Source organism: Chlorocebus sabaeus, chromosome 8 (assembly GCF_047675955.1).
Source record: "Chlorocebus sabaeus isolate Y175 chromosome 8, mChlSab1.0.hap1, whole genome shotgun sequence".
Taxonomy (NCBI): Eukaryota; Metazoa; Chordata; class Mammalia; order Primates; family Cercopithecidae; genus Chlorocebus; species Chlorocebus sabaeus.
The window spans coordinates 147,944,837-147,960,683 of record NC_132911.1 but is presented as its reverse complement, the minus strand read 5'-3'; the positions used below and the strand labels follow the sequence as shown (position 1 = coordinate 147,960,683).

The 15,847-nt window shown below is 59.2% G+C and overlaps 1 protein-coding gene across 15 annotated transcripts in view; it reads right to left on the bottom strand.

The window, feature by feature from the left end:
* The window catches only part of MROH1 (maestro heat like repeat family member 1), a 119,468-nt gene that overhangs the window by 1,313 nt on the left and 102,308 nt on the right, over positions 1 to 15,847 (bottom strand). For 13 of the 15 annotated variants that reach the window (XM_037999981.2, XM_037999984.2, XM_037999988.2 and 10 more), the window contains 7 exons: positions 9,946 to 10,100; positions 5,525 to 5,690; positions 4,815 to 5,011; positions 1,730 to 1,867; positions 1,282 to 1,396; positions 614 to 760; positions 229 to 417 (listed from right to left, as the gene is read on the bottom strand). In XM_037999981.2, the coding sequence (XP_037855909.2) occupies positions 229 to 417; positions 614 to 760; positions 1,282 to 1,396; positions 1,730 to 1,867; positions 4,815 to 5,011; positions 5,525 to 5,690; positions 9,946 to 10,100 (1,107 nt within the window). Of the gene's footprint in view, positions 1 to 228; positions 418 to 613; positions 761 to 1,281; positions 1,413 to 1,729; positions 1,868 to 4,814; positions 5,012 to 5,524; positions 5,691 to 9,945; positions 10,101 to 15,847 lie in introns of those variants that run through there. The other 2 variants (XM_073018509.1, XM_073018515.1) reach the window with 2 other exon arrangements.

The following is a 15,847-nucleotide window of genomic DNA, read 5'->3' as shown; positions in this document are numbered from 1 at the left end:
TGGGTGTCCTTGCCTGACACAGGCCAGGAAACCCCCTGACGGGTGGGGGCTTGATGGGTGGGGACTGCCAGGCCCAGCAAAGCAGCACCCCTGCAGGTCCGTGCTCTCCACGGTCACCTGGCCGCGGTGGGAGAGACGGAGAAGGGTGGGGCTGGGGCTAAAGCTCAGAGCAAGAGGCAGGAAGGGCCGGGGTCTCCTCCCCTCCCTACCCCTCCCCACCCCGCCTACACTGTCGAAGAAAGGCCGGATGCGGATGGCCACGTGCAGCAGCCCCGAGCGCAGGTCCCAGGCCTCCACCAGGTGCACCAGCCTTGCAAGGCCCAGCATGGCCTCCAGGGCCACCGGGCTGTGAGGGTTGTCCCCGTCGTCCAGCCCGCCAATCATGGCTGTGAGGAGCTGGGGGCCGTGGGCTCGCACCTGAGGACACCCTACACTCAGCCTGGGCCCCAGAGTCATTGTCTGCCACCCCACAAGACAGGGTGACCTCCATGCACAGCCCCCCACCCACGCTGCCTGGGCCCCAGAGGGACTGGTGGCCACCCCACCTTGTCAGGGCATGCATAGCCCCCCACCCATGCTGCCTGGGCCCCAGAGGGACTGGTGGCCACCCCACCTTGTCAGGGCAGCCGGAGGCCAGGTTGGCCAGTCCTCGGAGCACCAGCCTTCGCACACTGGCGCATGTGTCCTTCTGGCGAGCTGCCAGGCTCTCCAGCAGTGAGTCTAAGAGCATCAGGTCGTTGGCCACGTTGCTGTTCAGCAGCTGCAGGCAGAGGTTCTGTGACTTCCCCCTCCCCGCTGACCCCAGGGCCCAACCCACCAGTCCAGGCCCAGAACACGCCGGTGTGGCAGACAGAGGTGGTGGACCTACTCCCTGGGTCTCAGATCAGTGGCAACCCTCCCTGTTGGGGCCTGCTCTGTCGCCCACCCTGCTCTCCTGCACGGCCTCAGGCAAGATGTTGGCATCTTTGGCCACAAGGGCCAAGACGACATCGCCAAGGGCACCTGGGGCCCCAGGGACCAGCCCTGTCCAGCTACAGATGGACCCAGCAGGACTTGGGGATACAGGCTGCAGGCAGCCTGGGTCCTCCTCTCACCAGACACAGGGAGTGTCCCTGGGCAGGACTGAGTTCTGGCATGGGGGAGGAGGTGGCTAGCATCCACGTCCCCTCCTCGCAGGCTGCAGTCGAGGGGGCCTTTTAGGGGTAAGAAAAGGGCATCCCAGGCCTGTCCTGAGCAGGAGCCCCACCCTGGTGCCCAGCAACCCTCCCTGGAAGGGCCTACCTCGGCCAGGAAGGCGGTGGTGGTCACCCTCTGGTTCTCATACGCACTGCTGTGTGTGCAAGCCAGCGTCTTCAGCACCAGGGGGAGCCGGGGCCCTGCGTGCTCAGCCATGGCCCTGGGAAAGGGGGCCGCTGAGGGTGCAGGGGCTGTTGCTGTGCTGCACCCTCCCCAGGCACCTTCCACCCTGCACAGCCCTGGTCCACTCCACCACCAGCTACCAGGTTCTGGGAGTTCCCGGTCTCAGAGATGCCTCCCAACTTGCCTCGCCAGGCGTCTGCACGGGTCCCTCCCTACCCCTGCCCAGAGACCAAATAGGCAGGAGCTCAGGCTGCCACTGGCCTGACACACATGGGGCTCCCACCTGATCCCGGTCGCATCCTGGGCCCCAGAGATCTGGTGGAGCCCAGCCAGTGCTGCAGCCACAGTGGGCTGGGCCCGCTCAGCTCACCTGGCCAACCTGGTGGCCCCCTCCTCATGCCCTGCTGAGGTCCTGAGCAGCTCCCAGCCTCCCTCTAGGTCCATGCGCTGTGCCACGTCCTCGCTGCCACTGCGGAGCAGCACGGCCCGCAGGGTGTCCACTGCAGAGCTGCAGGATTGCCAGGGTGCTCAGCTGGTGGGGCACACATGCCCGCCTCCCTTCCCAATGAGCCCGATATCTGCACCCAACGTGTGCTGCCCACCTGGTGCCTAGCCTTATCCCTGCCAGAGCCACCCTCCAGGAAGCAGGCTTTGGAGGGCCCCCATTTTCCCCACCCAAGGCAAGGATGCAGATGTTGGCTTGGAGGTGAGCTAGTAGCAAGGTCAGCCTGTGGCCACCCGGCCACCAGCCTGAGAGCTGGGCACAGGCAAAGCCCTCTGGCCGCACCTGCCTGCCTTTCTGGACACCCAGATGCTGCTGGGCACCCATACCACAGGCACCCTGTCCCTGGGCCTGTTCCTGCCTGGAACTTTGGGCTCTCACACCTGTATCCCAGGAGACTCCATAGCCCTCTGGGAGGTGGGCAGGCCCCTGATCCACTCCCAGTGTTGGCTGAGGGAGGCTGGCTGGCAAGTGAGCAGGAGGATGGTGCCAAGAGGTGGAGGGGCTGCAGGGGTGCTGAAGAGCAGGTGCCGTGGGGTCAACCTGGCCAACTCTCCGCCTCTCCTGACTCCCCAGAGCCCCACCAGGCAAGCACCTTGCCCTCTGGTCTCCCTGGCAGTGGGAGGCAGGCCTAAGACTCGGGCCAGAAACTGGCAGGGAGAGTCTGATGTTGAAGCTAATGCCGGGTCCAGCTTGAGCCTGGCATCGACCATCGGCTCAGATGAGCCCTTCCCGGCTGAGGCTGCCCTACTCCTGGCTGCCAGTGGGTGGGGCATAGTGTGCAACCCAACAGGCAAGGTCGGGGCAGAGGATGCCCGGCACCAGCGTCCCCACCCAGCAGGACCCTCCCTTGCAACTTCACAGCCGCCTGCCACATGCTTTCCGGTGCCCGCTGCACCTCACACTTAGACCCTCGCCGCCTTTGGACCTCTGCCCACAAGGCTTTGTCCTCAGGAGCACCTGGCCCAAAGGCAGACAACCCCTGAGCAGTATGGGCCATGTGGTGACCGCTGGTTGTGGTGGCAGTGCCACTGCCCTGGTCACTGGCCAGGTGTCCCAAAGGCCCCCTGGTGTGCTGGGGTGGGCCTAGCAGGGAGCAAGTGGCCACTCCAAGCTGGGGGCCAGGCCCTGCTCGCCTGGATGGTGTGAGAGGCCGTCATGCAGGGGGGGTCTAGGAGGAGGGTGTGGTGGGCACAGGAGCATGGGACAAGCTTGTTAGAGATCTGGTGATGGGTTCCATGAGGCTTCTGGGCAGTTGGGCACACAGGGCCGGTGATGCCGGCAGGACTGAGGCAGCCTGAGAGCTGGACAGGGGCTGTAGGAGCTGAGAGCCATGGGGGTCTTGGAAGCCCAGGAAGGAGGTGCTGGGGGCCTGCTCCCAGTATACCACTGTCCCCATGGGTGTGCCTGGGTGGTCTGGTGCTGACCAACAGCAGGGCCAGCCCATCACACAGCCCCTGATGAGTGTCCCCAGGCTTCTCTTTCTCAGGGGTTCCCTCCCCAAGGTAGGACATGCTAGAAGGCAGCTCTGGGTGAGACAGGAGTCCCATGGTTCCAGTGTTAGGCCCTGATCTTTGAGCCCAGGTAGCCTGGGTGCCAAGGGGACTTCTAGCCCTGGGAACAGGAGAGCCAGCACTGACCACAGGCAGAGGAGAGAGCCACACCAGTCACTACAGTTCCTGGGAGATGCCCTTGATACATACAGGCTGGACCAGCCGCAGTCAGAGGGAGGACCCACAGGGCCACAGTTCAGCTGGGCCTCATGGTCTGAGCCAGGGCCCAGCTTGAGTGCAGCCCTGCCTCCAGCTCCACACCCTGCTCCAGGCCTTGAGGCTTGCAAGGCGCCATCTGGACCAGGGGCTGCACTCCAGGCTGCAAATGGCGCAGGCGCAGCAATTCACAACCAACTTTGACAAATCTAACGGGAAGCATGTGTTTGGCTCAGAAATGTGTTAGTGATTTAGATGAGGGTGCCTCCCTTGCTTGTGTGCCCAGGACATTTAAGAATGTGGCACCCACAAGGGTCTGACCCACTGGAGGACAGCCTGTAGGCCAGGCTCTGCAGTCGACCCGTGGAGGGGTGCCTGGGGGTGGGCGTGGGGCCTGCAGAGGCACTGACTCGCAGCAGGCCAGGCCCAGGGACTGGTGACTGCCCCGTCCCATTGACATTTTCCACTCAGTTTGCTAGGGGCAGAGCAGCCCTGGCAGCTGGCCCCACTGGTGTTTACGAGCTAGCCTGTGGTGCTGGGGCAGGGGGAGGGGGGTGAAGTGAGGCTGTCCCCCTGGTGTGTCCTGGCCAAGGTGCACACCCAAACCCGGGCACCTGGGTGGGACGGAACCAGAGCCCTCCTGGGCAGGCAGGGCATGGCGGCCCAGCATTCACATGAGCTGGTGGTCCTGGGGTCAGGCCACACAGCCACGCCTGCCCAGGGTGTCAGCTTCCTCTGTGCTATGGCCCCAGGCAGGTGTGTAGGACCTGAAATGCTGTCATGTTGGGCACCTTGGCAGCTCTCACGTGTGGGGCTGTGAGCACATGCCAGAGGCCCCTCTGCTGGGGCAGTTTCAGGGACAAAGCTGGTCCTGTCATGGTTGGCCCCAGCCTATACCCCAAAGACTCCCCACAACTCCACTCCCAAGAGATGGCACCACCCTGATCCTGCCTGAGCTGCCACGCGAAGCCCCCATCACCTGCTTGTGTTCAGCACCGCTGCGCAGACCGCCCGCAAAGGCGAGGAGGGAGGCCTTCACAGCCAGTGTGAGAAGGGTGGCCATGGATGTCACCACTGATGGCTCAGCCCTGCATCTGGGTGAGGCACCAGCTCCCTGGGAGCAGAGTCACTCCCACGCTCCCCAAGGTTCAGATCTGCCACCCGCCCCCACCATGCGCATGCGTGCACACACATGCCTGTGCTTGCAAATTAGTACTGGGGGTGGGAAGTGGGGACCCAGATACCTGCAGGGTTCCAGGTTCCTGGCGGCTAGGGCTGGACTGGCACCCCTCCTTTCCTGGGTCTGTAGGTTCCGGGGCAGCAGGACACCCACGGTGCAGCTGACACGCAGCAGAAGTGCCACGAACAGCTGGGGGTAGAGCTCTAGCACCGCAGGCCCCGCTGCAGGCGTGGACAGGACCTCGAATAGTGCACAGGTGGCCTGGGGGAGATGTCACCACAGGGCCATGCCTCCCTCCAGGCAACACGAGATCTGAGCCTGCACCCTGTGTGCTCCCATGCATCCCATGGGCGGAGCCCCAGGGAGCTGCAGCACAGGAAGGGCGAGGCACACCACTGCATGGCTTGGCCCTCAGGGGTAGAGGCAGGAGACAGGGACAGAAGGGCAGCCAGCCTTCACAGGACAGACCTCAGGCCATCTGTTCTCAGCTCCTCAGAAGGGAGGAGGAGGGAATTCTCACAGCTGCTTTACTGCTTAAAACATTGCCAAGCTGGGTTTATTTTTTTTCCGCAGGATAAAACATGAAGTGGTCTCCCCTGGGGGCCCACACCTGTGAGGCCTTTACGAGCCTGAGCTCAGAGCTCCCGGCCTGGTGCTGCTGCCAGGTGCCCGTGGGGTGGCGTCCAGGCCACCTCATTGAGAGGCCTCCCCCTGGGCACCCAGGCAAGCGGGGCAGGGACAGAGCGTCAGCGTGGCTCCGAGAGCCCGACTCACCGAGAGAGGCAGCAGCGTGGCCACACGGTCTGGGGTGCGGCCCAGCAGGAAGGCCCGGCTCTCCTTGAATGGGACGTCCCTACTCATCTTCTCCAGCAGCAGTCCCAGGACCTGAGCAGCCAGGCGAGGCTCCACCGCCAGCGCCCGCCACAGCATGGAGGTGTGGCTGAAGCAGGGCAGGAAGAGAGTCACCTTGAGGCCGTGGCTGGTCACAGTGCTGCCAGCACCGGGGCTGGGCGTCCCTGCCCACCGCCACCTGGGTGCCGTGGACCCTGGCTCCACGACGCTCAGACATGGCCACCAGGCTCAGCTACAGCCAGCTGGGAAATGGCCTCTTGGCCTCAGACCTGAGCTCACCCCTTCCTCTGACTCCAGGGGTCTGTAAACAGAGCTGGCAACAAAGGACACAGAAAAATCTGGGCCTGTACACAGAGGGCCCAGGGCAGTGGTGTGGGAGGTCCCTGGGGAACTGCTGGGAGGGAGAACAAATCTTCCCTGGAGGAAGCAGCATCTGGCTCAGGCCTCAGAATGGCACAAGGTCAAAGCGCGCAGCTCCCAAGGAGACCCGGCAGTGCTGCCAAGAACACCCGGACACCGCTGCAGACACATGGTGAGGCAGCTATGCTCAGCGTTTGCAGAAATAAACAACAAACTTTAAATATGATGGGAACTGGAAATTCTAAACAGATACAGCAAATTTAAAAGAAAACCAAACAGCCCTTTTAGAAATGAAACACTAATGTACTCAGTGGACATATTTGGTGCCAGTCTAGATACAGTAGAAGAGAGAAACAGTAAATAGGAAAATAAGGAAATTACTCAGTGAATAGGAAGGTAAAAACATTTCAGATAAGTTATTACAGAGAAAGAACAACATGGGAAGGCAGAGGACAGAAGAAGAGACGCAGAAGATGGAATGGGGGCTAACATACATTTGATGGATGTCCCAGAGGCAGAGGAAACAGAATGGCTGACAAGGCTGGGTTTTTCAGAACGGATGAAATATACTGACCTACAGACAGGGAGCCTCGAAGCCGCCTGGCAGAACAAATGAAAAGCAACCCCCACCTGCAAACTGCAGATGAGCCACAAGCAGGAAGTGGCCTCCTCAACAGACGCAATGCTCGGAGACTTCACCTGGCTCCCAAGAGTAAGGACAGAAACCAGAAATAGTGATGCGCTGTCACACACCTGAGCAAACGCACTGAACTAGGACACCGAGCCACAGAAAGAACAGTCACAAGGAATGGCCAAATAAAGACATTCTCAAGTAAACAAAGGCAGGCAGTGTGTCCCTGGTCCTCGTGAAGGGAATTCCAGGAGACGTCCTTCAGGCAGAAGGCAAGCAGCAGAGGGCTGGGCATGAGCGTGGGGAGCAAATGACCTGGAAGGAACGTGGACAAATGCACAGGAGGGCAGGCACACGGCATGCGCCAGCAAGGACGTGGTGGCCATCGCTGAGGCGCCAGGAGGCCACAGACTCAGCCGCGGTGGGCCCCCATGAGGCTGTATATGACAGTCAAGCCAACCTGTGCCCAGGGCAGGGCTGGCAACCTTCTGACCAGGACAGTGGCTCAGGCATTGGGGGCCAGGTGGCCTCTGGCAGCTCATCAAGCTTGCCGCTGTAGTGCAAGAGCAGCCACAGACAGCGTGGAAGTGGATGAGGCGGCTGCTTCCAGAAGCTTTAACTCACGGACACTGGAATCAGAATTTCCTATCATTTTCATGTGTCATGAAATATTCTTTTGGTCTTTTTCTGACCATTTATGGATGCAGAACCCATCCTTAGCTCAGGGGGTGGCAGGGTAGAGACGGCCACAGTGACTCCACTTCTTTTTTTTTTGAGACAGAGTCTTGCTCTGTCACCCAGGCTGGAGTGCAATGGCACGATTTCAGCTCACTGAAACCTTCACCTCCCGGGTTCAAGCAATTCTCCTGCCTTGGCCTCCCAAGTAGCTGGGACTACAGACAGCCTGTTGCCCAGGCTGGAGTGCAATGGCCCAATCATGGTTCACCACAACCTCCGCCTCCTGGGTTCAAACGATTCTTCTGCCTCAGCCTCCCGAGTAGCTGTGATTACAGGCAGGCACCATCACACCCAGCTAATTTTATTTTTAGTAGAGATGGAGTTTCACCATGTTGGTCAGGCTGGTCGCAAACTCCCAACCTCAGGTGGTCTGCCTCTCAAAGTGTTGGGATTACAGGCGTAAGCCACCGTGCCCGGCCAATTTTTTTTTTTTTGAGACAGAGTCTCGCTCTGTCGCCCAGGCTGGAGTGCAGTGGCGCAATCTCAGCTCACTGCAAGCTCCGCCTCCCAGGTTCACACCATTCTCCTGCCTCAGCCTCTGGAGTAGCTGGGATTACAGGCACACACTACCTTGCCCGGCTAATTTTTTGTATTTTTAGTAGAGACGGGGTTTCACCATGTTGGCCAGGATGGTTTGATCTCCTGACCTTGTGATCCGCCCACCTGGGCCTCCCAAAGTGCTGGGATTACAGGCGTGAGCCACTGCACCTGGCCATGCCCGGCCAATTTTTATATTTTTAGGAGAGACAGGGTTTCACCATGTTGGCCAGGCTGGTAGCAAACTCCTGACCTCAGGTGATCCTCCTGCTTCAGCCTCCCACATTGCTGGGATTACAGGTGTGAGCCACAGTACCCGGCCTCAATTCCACTCTTATACACACACCTGAAAGAGAAATGCATGCCCTGCCCACCAACAGACACTCCCAGGAACATTCAAAGCATCGCCATCCCCAGCAGCCCCAAACCAAAAACAACCTGAATGTCTATCACCTAGAAACAGATACACGGTGCGGCCCACACGGCACCCAACACTGCCCGGCAAGGAGAAAGGATGAGTAACAGCACCGCCGTGCTAAGCAGAGGCCGGGACGACCCAGCACACAGCACAATTGCCAAAACCTCTAGTGGTAGCGGTCAGGTGGCCCTGACCCTCTAGGGGACTGAGGGGCACACAGGGGCCTGCTGGGGACCAGACACCTCCTTTGCCTTGACCTGGAAAGTCCCGCAGGGGCCAGTGGCTCCGTGCTTGCCCTTTGTGTGAGCCACGCCTCCACGGAAAATTAAAACTGACTGATGAGCCAGGCGGTAACCGTGGAGGAAAGACAAGTCAATGCTGACTGTGCCCAAGAGCAACGGTCATGATGACTCGGGCGCCCAGCAGCCCAGCCAGACCCAGACCTCAGCCTACATTCGGGACCCATGCCGGACTTCAGTAAGGACACATGCAGCCACCTTTAGGGCAAACGCTAAAAGAAAAGGAACAGACTGCAGGATTGCAAACTGAGTGGAGAAAGTGAGGTAAGAGGGACACTGTCAATCTGAAAAAGGACAAGAAAGAAGATTTAAAAAAAAAAAATGCGTAACAAAGAGGCAAAAGATTTGACAGTGGATTTAAACTCACTCTATCAGTAACAAAATGCAGCTATTTACCATAGAAAAGGTTTAAACACACAGAAAGGTCAACAGTACCAGGAAAGAGCAGGGCCACCAGACAAGTGTACCTCTGAGCAGAAGTGCCTGTGGGTCCCCCCTGCCAGGAGGAAGCGGGCATTGCAGCTTGGATGCACTTAATGGGAGGGCCTCAGAGCACATGTAAAAAAGCAAAGCTGACAGGCTAAAGGGCCAGGTGCAAGGAAACCTGCATCCCCACAGCAGCCTCGTGCCCCCACCTGCCAGGGGAAGGGTCACTCTGCCTTGCCCAGCGGAGTCTCCAGGGAGTCACAGGCAGCCAGGTACCCCTGGGCCAGCCTCTGTCCACGACTAAGATGGCAAAGACAGAAAGGGCCAGCAGACCCATGCTCTGGAGGCCTCAGCGAGGACGGGGGACCCCAGAGGGCTGGGGGGTGGTAGACACACCCTGCCCTTTGCTGGCAGCTGAGAGGTGTGAGTTTGGGAAGACATAGTGATGTATGGCACAGACAGGGTTGTTCTTGGGCTCCTGAGGGGCTCAGATCAGGCATTTCCTGGGGGTCTGCTCACAGGCAGTAGTGGACGCCCTGCAGAGGACAAGGCTTGGGGCAGCTGGAACCAAGACGCAGGGTGAGGGGCAGCCTCCAGTGTCTGCTGGAGCCTGGGGCCGACAGAGCAGCCAGGCAGTTTCGGGCCTTAGAGGAGGGCAGAAAGAGCAGCTTCCCTGTGGCGGTGCTGTGCAAGGCCCACCGGGGCCAGTGAAGATCCCGAGATGCCTAGAGAGGAGCGGTCCCCATGGGTACCTGAGAGACTGGGGCCTGTCTCCATGGCACTTTCTGTCCCACGTGGCCTAGAGCCATGGGAACTCATGCAGAAAGCTGGGGTACAGAGCAGAGGTGCAGAAAGCCAGGGTGCAGAGGCGGGTGGAGGGCTTGGGGAGCAGCATTCCAGAGGAACCCCTAAGCCTGGAGTCTGGACTAGGTACCTGTCCAAGGGCAGGGGGCTGCCCAGGAGGCTGGACACCACGGCCGCACAGTGCTGGGTGGCCAGGAGGTACACGCTGTGCTGGGCAGCCGGCAGGACGTGCTCTCCCTGGGCCTCCTGAAGCTTGGAGCGCAGCACGCTCACAATCTCAGGCACCTGTAGATGGGCAGGACACGGCGGTCAGGCCACGCGTGGGGGACAGCCATGGGCACACCTATGCCAACCCAAGGGGGTGGGGCCATGAGGGAGACCCCATGAGACGCAGAGCTCTGTACTGCTGGTGCCAGCCTGAGGCAGGACCCAGATCCCCCGTGGCCACGGACAGCCCAGAAGCCAAGGAACTGGAGCCATGACCTGGATTCCTCTTGCAAAGTGGCTAGTGCCCTGGGAGGTAGAGGAAGTGCCGAGGACACACGTGGCCCAGAGGCTGGTGTGGAGCTGGGCAGGCAGCCAACAGAGCCAGTGGCCCCATGCCCTCACAGCATGCCTGCTGGGTCCAATTCTCAGGCTCCCCTGGCAGGCCCACCAGAGGCAGGACCCACACAGCTGCCAACTGCACCCATGCAGAAGTTGGGCTGGGAACCTGGGCGGACAGGGAGGAGGAGACAGATTCCCAGACCGAAGCTGGAGCTGGGCCTGCCATGGAAGGTTGGGACTTGGGGGGCTGTGAGTTTGCCACTGTCCTGCTGCTCCAGAAAGCAGGTGAATGGAACAGGGGCAGGAGGACGCTGGCCCTGGGACCCCCAGGCCCACCACAAATCCAGCAGCAGCATAGCATGTGAGCCTCACTCTGGGGGACGGCCATGTCATGAGGGGGCTCCCTGCCCATGGTGGGTATTGGCCCAGGAGTCTCCTCTCCAACCTCAGCCATGGTGACCCCTACTGCCAAATGCCTGCTGCACAGCTAGAAAATACCACGATCTGGGGTGAAAACAAACAAAGCAATGGGCCATGAGGTCAGGCTTGCCTCGCCCTGGAGGATGGCTGACACACTGTGGGCTCCACCCACCCCAGCGTTCCCGGGCCACGGCTAGGGTCCTCCTTCCTGGCTGTGGCTGAGGGACCCGCCTGGGTAGCTGGAAAGGAGAAAGGGCTGGTGCAAAGCGCAACAGCAGGTCGAGCTGGAGGAGATTCTGACGGCAGAAACTTCCGGGCCGGGCCAGGCCCACACCACTCACGTGGTGAGGCCACGGCACGGTGTGGGGAGACACGGCTGGTGAGGGGTGCAGGAGCCATGCCCAGGGGAAGCTGCACAGGCACAGGCTGGTCCTTCCTGGTCACTGTCACTCTCAAAGGAGCTGCAGACCTCCTGACGCCGTTTTCATTCCAAGACCTCCTGTGCGGAGCTGAGCGCCCAGCCCCTGCAGGAGCAGCGTGTTCTGATGGCTTGTGTTTCTTTGCCTTTTTCTTCACCTGTCCTAGCCCAGGCGCTTCCCTGACAACACGGCTGCGGGTGCTGCCTGCTGCCTGCCCATTGGTTTCCTCTGCACTCCTGGCTTTTGGCAAGTTTTGACAGTGAGGAGGTACTGAACTCCAAGCAAGTATTTTTCCACACCAGGTCTTGCTCCTCAGCCCTCCAGGGAGTGACTCTCGAAGACAGGCTTGCTTCAAAGCCAAGACCAACCTGACACCCCGTGATGTTATCTGAGCCGCTGGGCTGTGCCACCTACACTGGCAGCTGACACAGCCTCTCCATTCTCCTGAGTGCTGAGAGGGGCAGGGACCCCCTGCTGACGCGCAGCCTGGGTGACACCAGCGGGTGCCCAGAGCAACCACTTCCACCACTTTAGCAGTTATGGGTCCACTGGACCGGCCCACCTCCTTCCCATCCATGCTGGCATTTTTTCAGAAATCTGTTGCTTTGGTGACAGCTCTCCAGGTGTTTTGGAACACAGCTGTTCGTGGACATATACTCTGCTAACCAAACATATTTTTCCTCTTTCACTTCACTTTTTGCTTTTATGGATGTCGGCTCTTTTCCTGTGACTTGTCTCACAAGAGGTTTGTCTTGCTGTCTCAGTGGGTTTACTTATCTTCTCTAATATTTCTTTACTTTTGCATATTTATTTCTTCAACAACTCGAACCCACTGGTGCACATGTACACTTGAATCTATGCTTTTTTCGAACTTGAGAAACAGCCCGGGTGCGCTGGGTTGTGGTGGAGGGCTTGCAGGGTGGAGGCAATTTCCACAGTCACCTGTTAGCTGAGAATCCCCGAGTGTGGACCCTCACACCCAGTCCTGAGCAGGCTTCTGCTTCTGCGGACTGCTGGGCAAAATCCATGTGGTCCCAGGACGCGGGGCAGCATTCCAGCTGCCCGCTGTGTGAGGCTCAGCTGCGCCCTACACCTTCCAGGTTATTCTGCCGGTCTCTGGATTGTGGCTCCTCCCTCAATGGTGAGCCCCTGTGCAGGGTCCTCTCCCTTCCTGTCATGCTTGGCCTGGGTCACTGAGACATAATTCAGAGCTCCAGAGCCCACCTACTCACTGTTAAGTGCACAGTTCCAGGATTCCAGTGCACTCAGGATGTACAACCATCACCCCCAAAAGAAACCCGTCACAGCCTGGGCAACATGGCGAAACCCTGTCTCTAAGAAAAATACAAAAAATTAGCTGGGCGTGGTGGTGCACACCGGTAGTCCCAGCTGCTCGGGAGGCTGAGGCTGGAGGATCACCTGAGCCCAGGAGGTCGAGCCTGCAGTAAGCCATGATCACATCACAGCACTTCAGCCTGGGCAACAGAGTAAGACCCTGTCTCTCTCTTTCTCACCACCCCACCCCCCCACACACACATACACACAGCCCATCTCCATCAGCAGTCACTGATTTGCTCCCCAGCCCCTGGTCACCTCTATTCCACTGTCTGTCGCGACGGATTTGCCTGTTCTGGACACTTCATGAAAATGGGCTCATGTGATTCTGGCTTTTAGTGTCTGCTTTTGTTGTTGTTGTTTATTTGTTTTTGAGATGGAGTCTTCCTCTGTCCCTCAGGCTGGAGTCCAATGGCGCAATCTCAGCTCACAGCAACCTCCGCCTCCTGGGTTCAAGTGATTCTCCAGCCTCAGCCTCCTGAGTAGCTGGGATTACAGGCTCCTGCCACCATGTCCAGCTAATTTTTTCATTTTTAGTAGAGATGGGGTTTTACTGTGTTGGTCAGGCTGGTCTTGAACACCCGACCTTGTGATCCGTCCACCTCGGCCTCCCAAAGTGCTGGGATTACAGGCGTGAACCACCACGCCTGGGCAGTGTCTGCTGCTTTCACTGAGCACGATGTTTTCAAGGTGCATCTGCCTCACAGCCTGTGTCAGGGCTTCATGCCCCTTTATGACCCAATAATATTCTGTCGTACGGATGGACCACATTTCCTCTACCCATTTGCAAAGTGATGGGCCCCTGGGATGCTTCCCAGATGGCATGAGCAGTGCTGCTGGCTATGTGTCGCTGTGTGCTTCATGCTCTGTTCTTAGGAAGATACCTGGGTGGGACAGCTGGGTCACTTGGCAACTCTGAGTTTGACCTTCCTGAGGTGGCAGCGCCACTTCCACCCCCACCTGTTTGTTTCATGTGGAATTGCCTCCTCTCCTGTCCCCTCCTTGGCCTCCCCCGCACACTGCCTCAACCCTGGGAAGGCTGCCTCCTCCGTCGGACACGCCCGGCCTCAGGAGAGCCTGCTGTTCTCCGTCATGCTCTCTGCGCTCTCTACTTCATGGTCATCTCACACTGAGGGAGGTCGCGTGTCACCCCCTAGGGCCACAGGTTCTGATTCAACGTCAGAGGAACTCAAAGCCCAACAGCATCAGCCTGCCTCAAAGAGGTCCCCCCACCAGGGTCTCAGGGCGGGGAAGAATGCAGAGGTTCGCCATGATAGCTGGGTACATGACACTGGCGGCAGGTGTGCCTGCTTGGCTGTGCTGTAGGCCTGTTCAAAGCCTTAGCCAGGGGTCAGCAATGCCCCTGCCCAGCTGGGCTGTGGCAAGTGATGTGTATGCAAATCTGGGCTGGGAAGAAAATAGCTGGACAGCTCCGCTTTGCAAAAAGCAGCCCTCTCAGAGCCCAGCCACAGCCTCAGTGTGATCCAGCCACTCTACTTCTTGATATGTCCCCAAATGAACTGAAAGTAGGGACTTGAAGAGAAATTACACACCCACATTCAGAAGAATCTGCCCAAGTGTCCATGTACAGACACACTGAAAAGCACAACATGGCACATCCCACACTGAGGCCGACCCCAGCACCCTGGCCGCCACTACCAGCCCGGTCCATCCCACGCTGGGGCCGACCCCAGCACCCTGGCCGCCACCGCCAGCCCGGTCCATCCCACGCTGGGGCCGACCCCAGCACCCTGGCCGCCACCGCCAGCCCGGTCCATCCCACGCTGGGGCCGATCCCAGCACCCTGGCCGCCACCACCAGCCTGGTCCTTCTCTCACCATCTGCACAGGTGGCCAGGGTACCTCACTACCCTCAGATCTGGCCTGGGGCCCCACTGCCTGCACAATAAAACCCAAGCCTTCAAATGGCCAGCACTGAGCCGCCACCCTCTGGCCCCTTGTTCCTCCCAGGGCCCGATGCCAGCATCTCTACCCTCAACCTCTTCCTCCTGCCATGCAGTAGCACTGGACTTGCCCTTCCAGAAACCACACCGTGTGCGGTCCTTGGCACGAGCCCTCCACCAACACTTTCCTTTTCTCCACTGCTGCATTCCTGTTCATGCCTCTCCAAAGAGCTCTGTGCAGTGTATGTAAAGCCAATGGAGAAACTGTATCCAGGACACAGAAAGCACCCCTACCAGCTGGGCGTGGTGGCTCATACTTATGATCCCAGCACTTTGGGAGGCTGAGGTGGGTGGATCACCTGAGGTCAGGAGTTCAAAAGCAGCCTGGCCAACATGGTGAAACTCCGTCTCAACTGAAAATACAAAAATTAGCTGGGCGTGGTGGCACACGCCTGTAATCCCAGTTACTCCAGAGGCTGAGGCAGACTTGCTTGAATCCGGGAGGGGCAGAGGTTGCAATGAGCCGAGATCGTGCCACTGCACTCCAGCCTGAGTGACAGAACAACACTTCGTCTAGGGGTTGCGGGAGCGGGGAAGCACTCCTACTAATCAAGAAGAAAAGCACAGGCAAAAGACTGGTACCCTGTCAAAGCGACAGAGCCAAGTACCCAGTAAACATATAAACACGTGTTCACCTTCACCCATCACTGAGAAACACAGATGAAACTCTAGCATGAAGCCGCTGCAAACTCATTTGAAGAGTGGGAAACACAGCAACGGGCAAGACAGTGGCACCGAGAGCCGGCCGGCCTCCTGCGGGAGGGAGAGGGCCCCACCCAGGGACACTGGCTGGAAGCCCTGGGATACACACCAGGGCCTGGCCTTCAAGCCTTGTTGCTATTGTGGGCCTATCCCCCGCTGCAGTGTGCCCTCAGCTCCAAAGGACCTGGACCCTGTGACAGCCCCAACTGGGAACTGCCCAAGTGTTCACGGAGACAGACAGATGAACAAACGTGACACATTCGCAGCTCAGTGCAGGAAAGGGGCACATGTAGTGACAACAGGGACAACCTCACACACATGTTCACGCCAAAGGGCCACAGGACGGGCACCGGCTTCCACGTATACAACGCGCACACCAAGTCACAGTGGTCTGCGCTGTGGGGCAGTGGTGGTGGCCCAAAGGGTGACAACTGGAGCTTGAGGGGAGGACGTAGGCGTGGGTAGGATGCTCCACTTGTGGGTGCCCGTGCAGCTTTCTGACACCCCACACTCTGATACTTCACTTTAATACAGAGCTTAAGAATTCCGTCGTGCAGAGACTGGGTCCCCCGCCATGGGCCTCTCGAGGACTAATGAGCACCCATTCCAGCTGGCCCATGGGAGCCCTCTGGACCCAAAAGGATCTG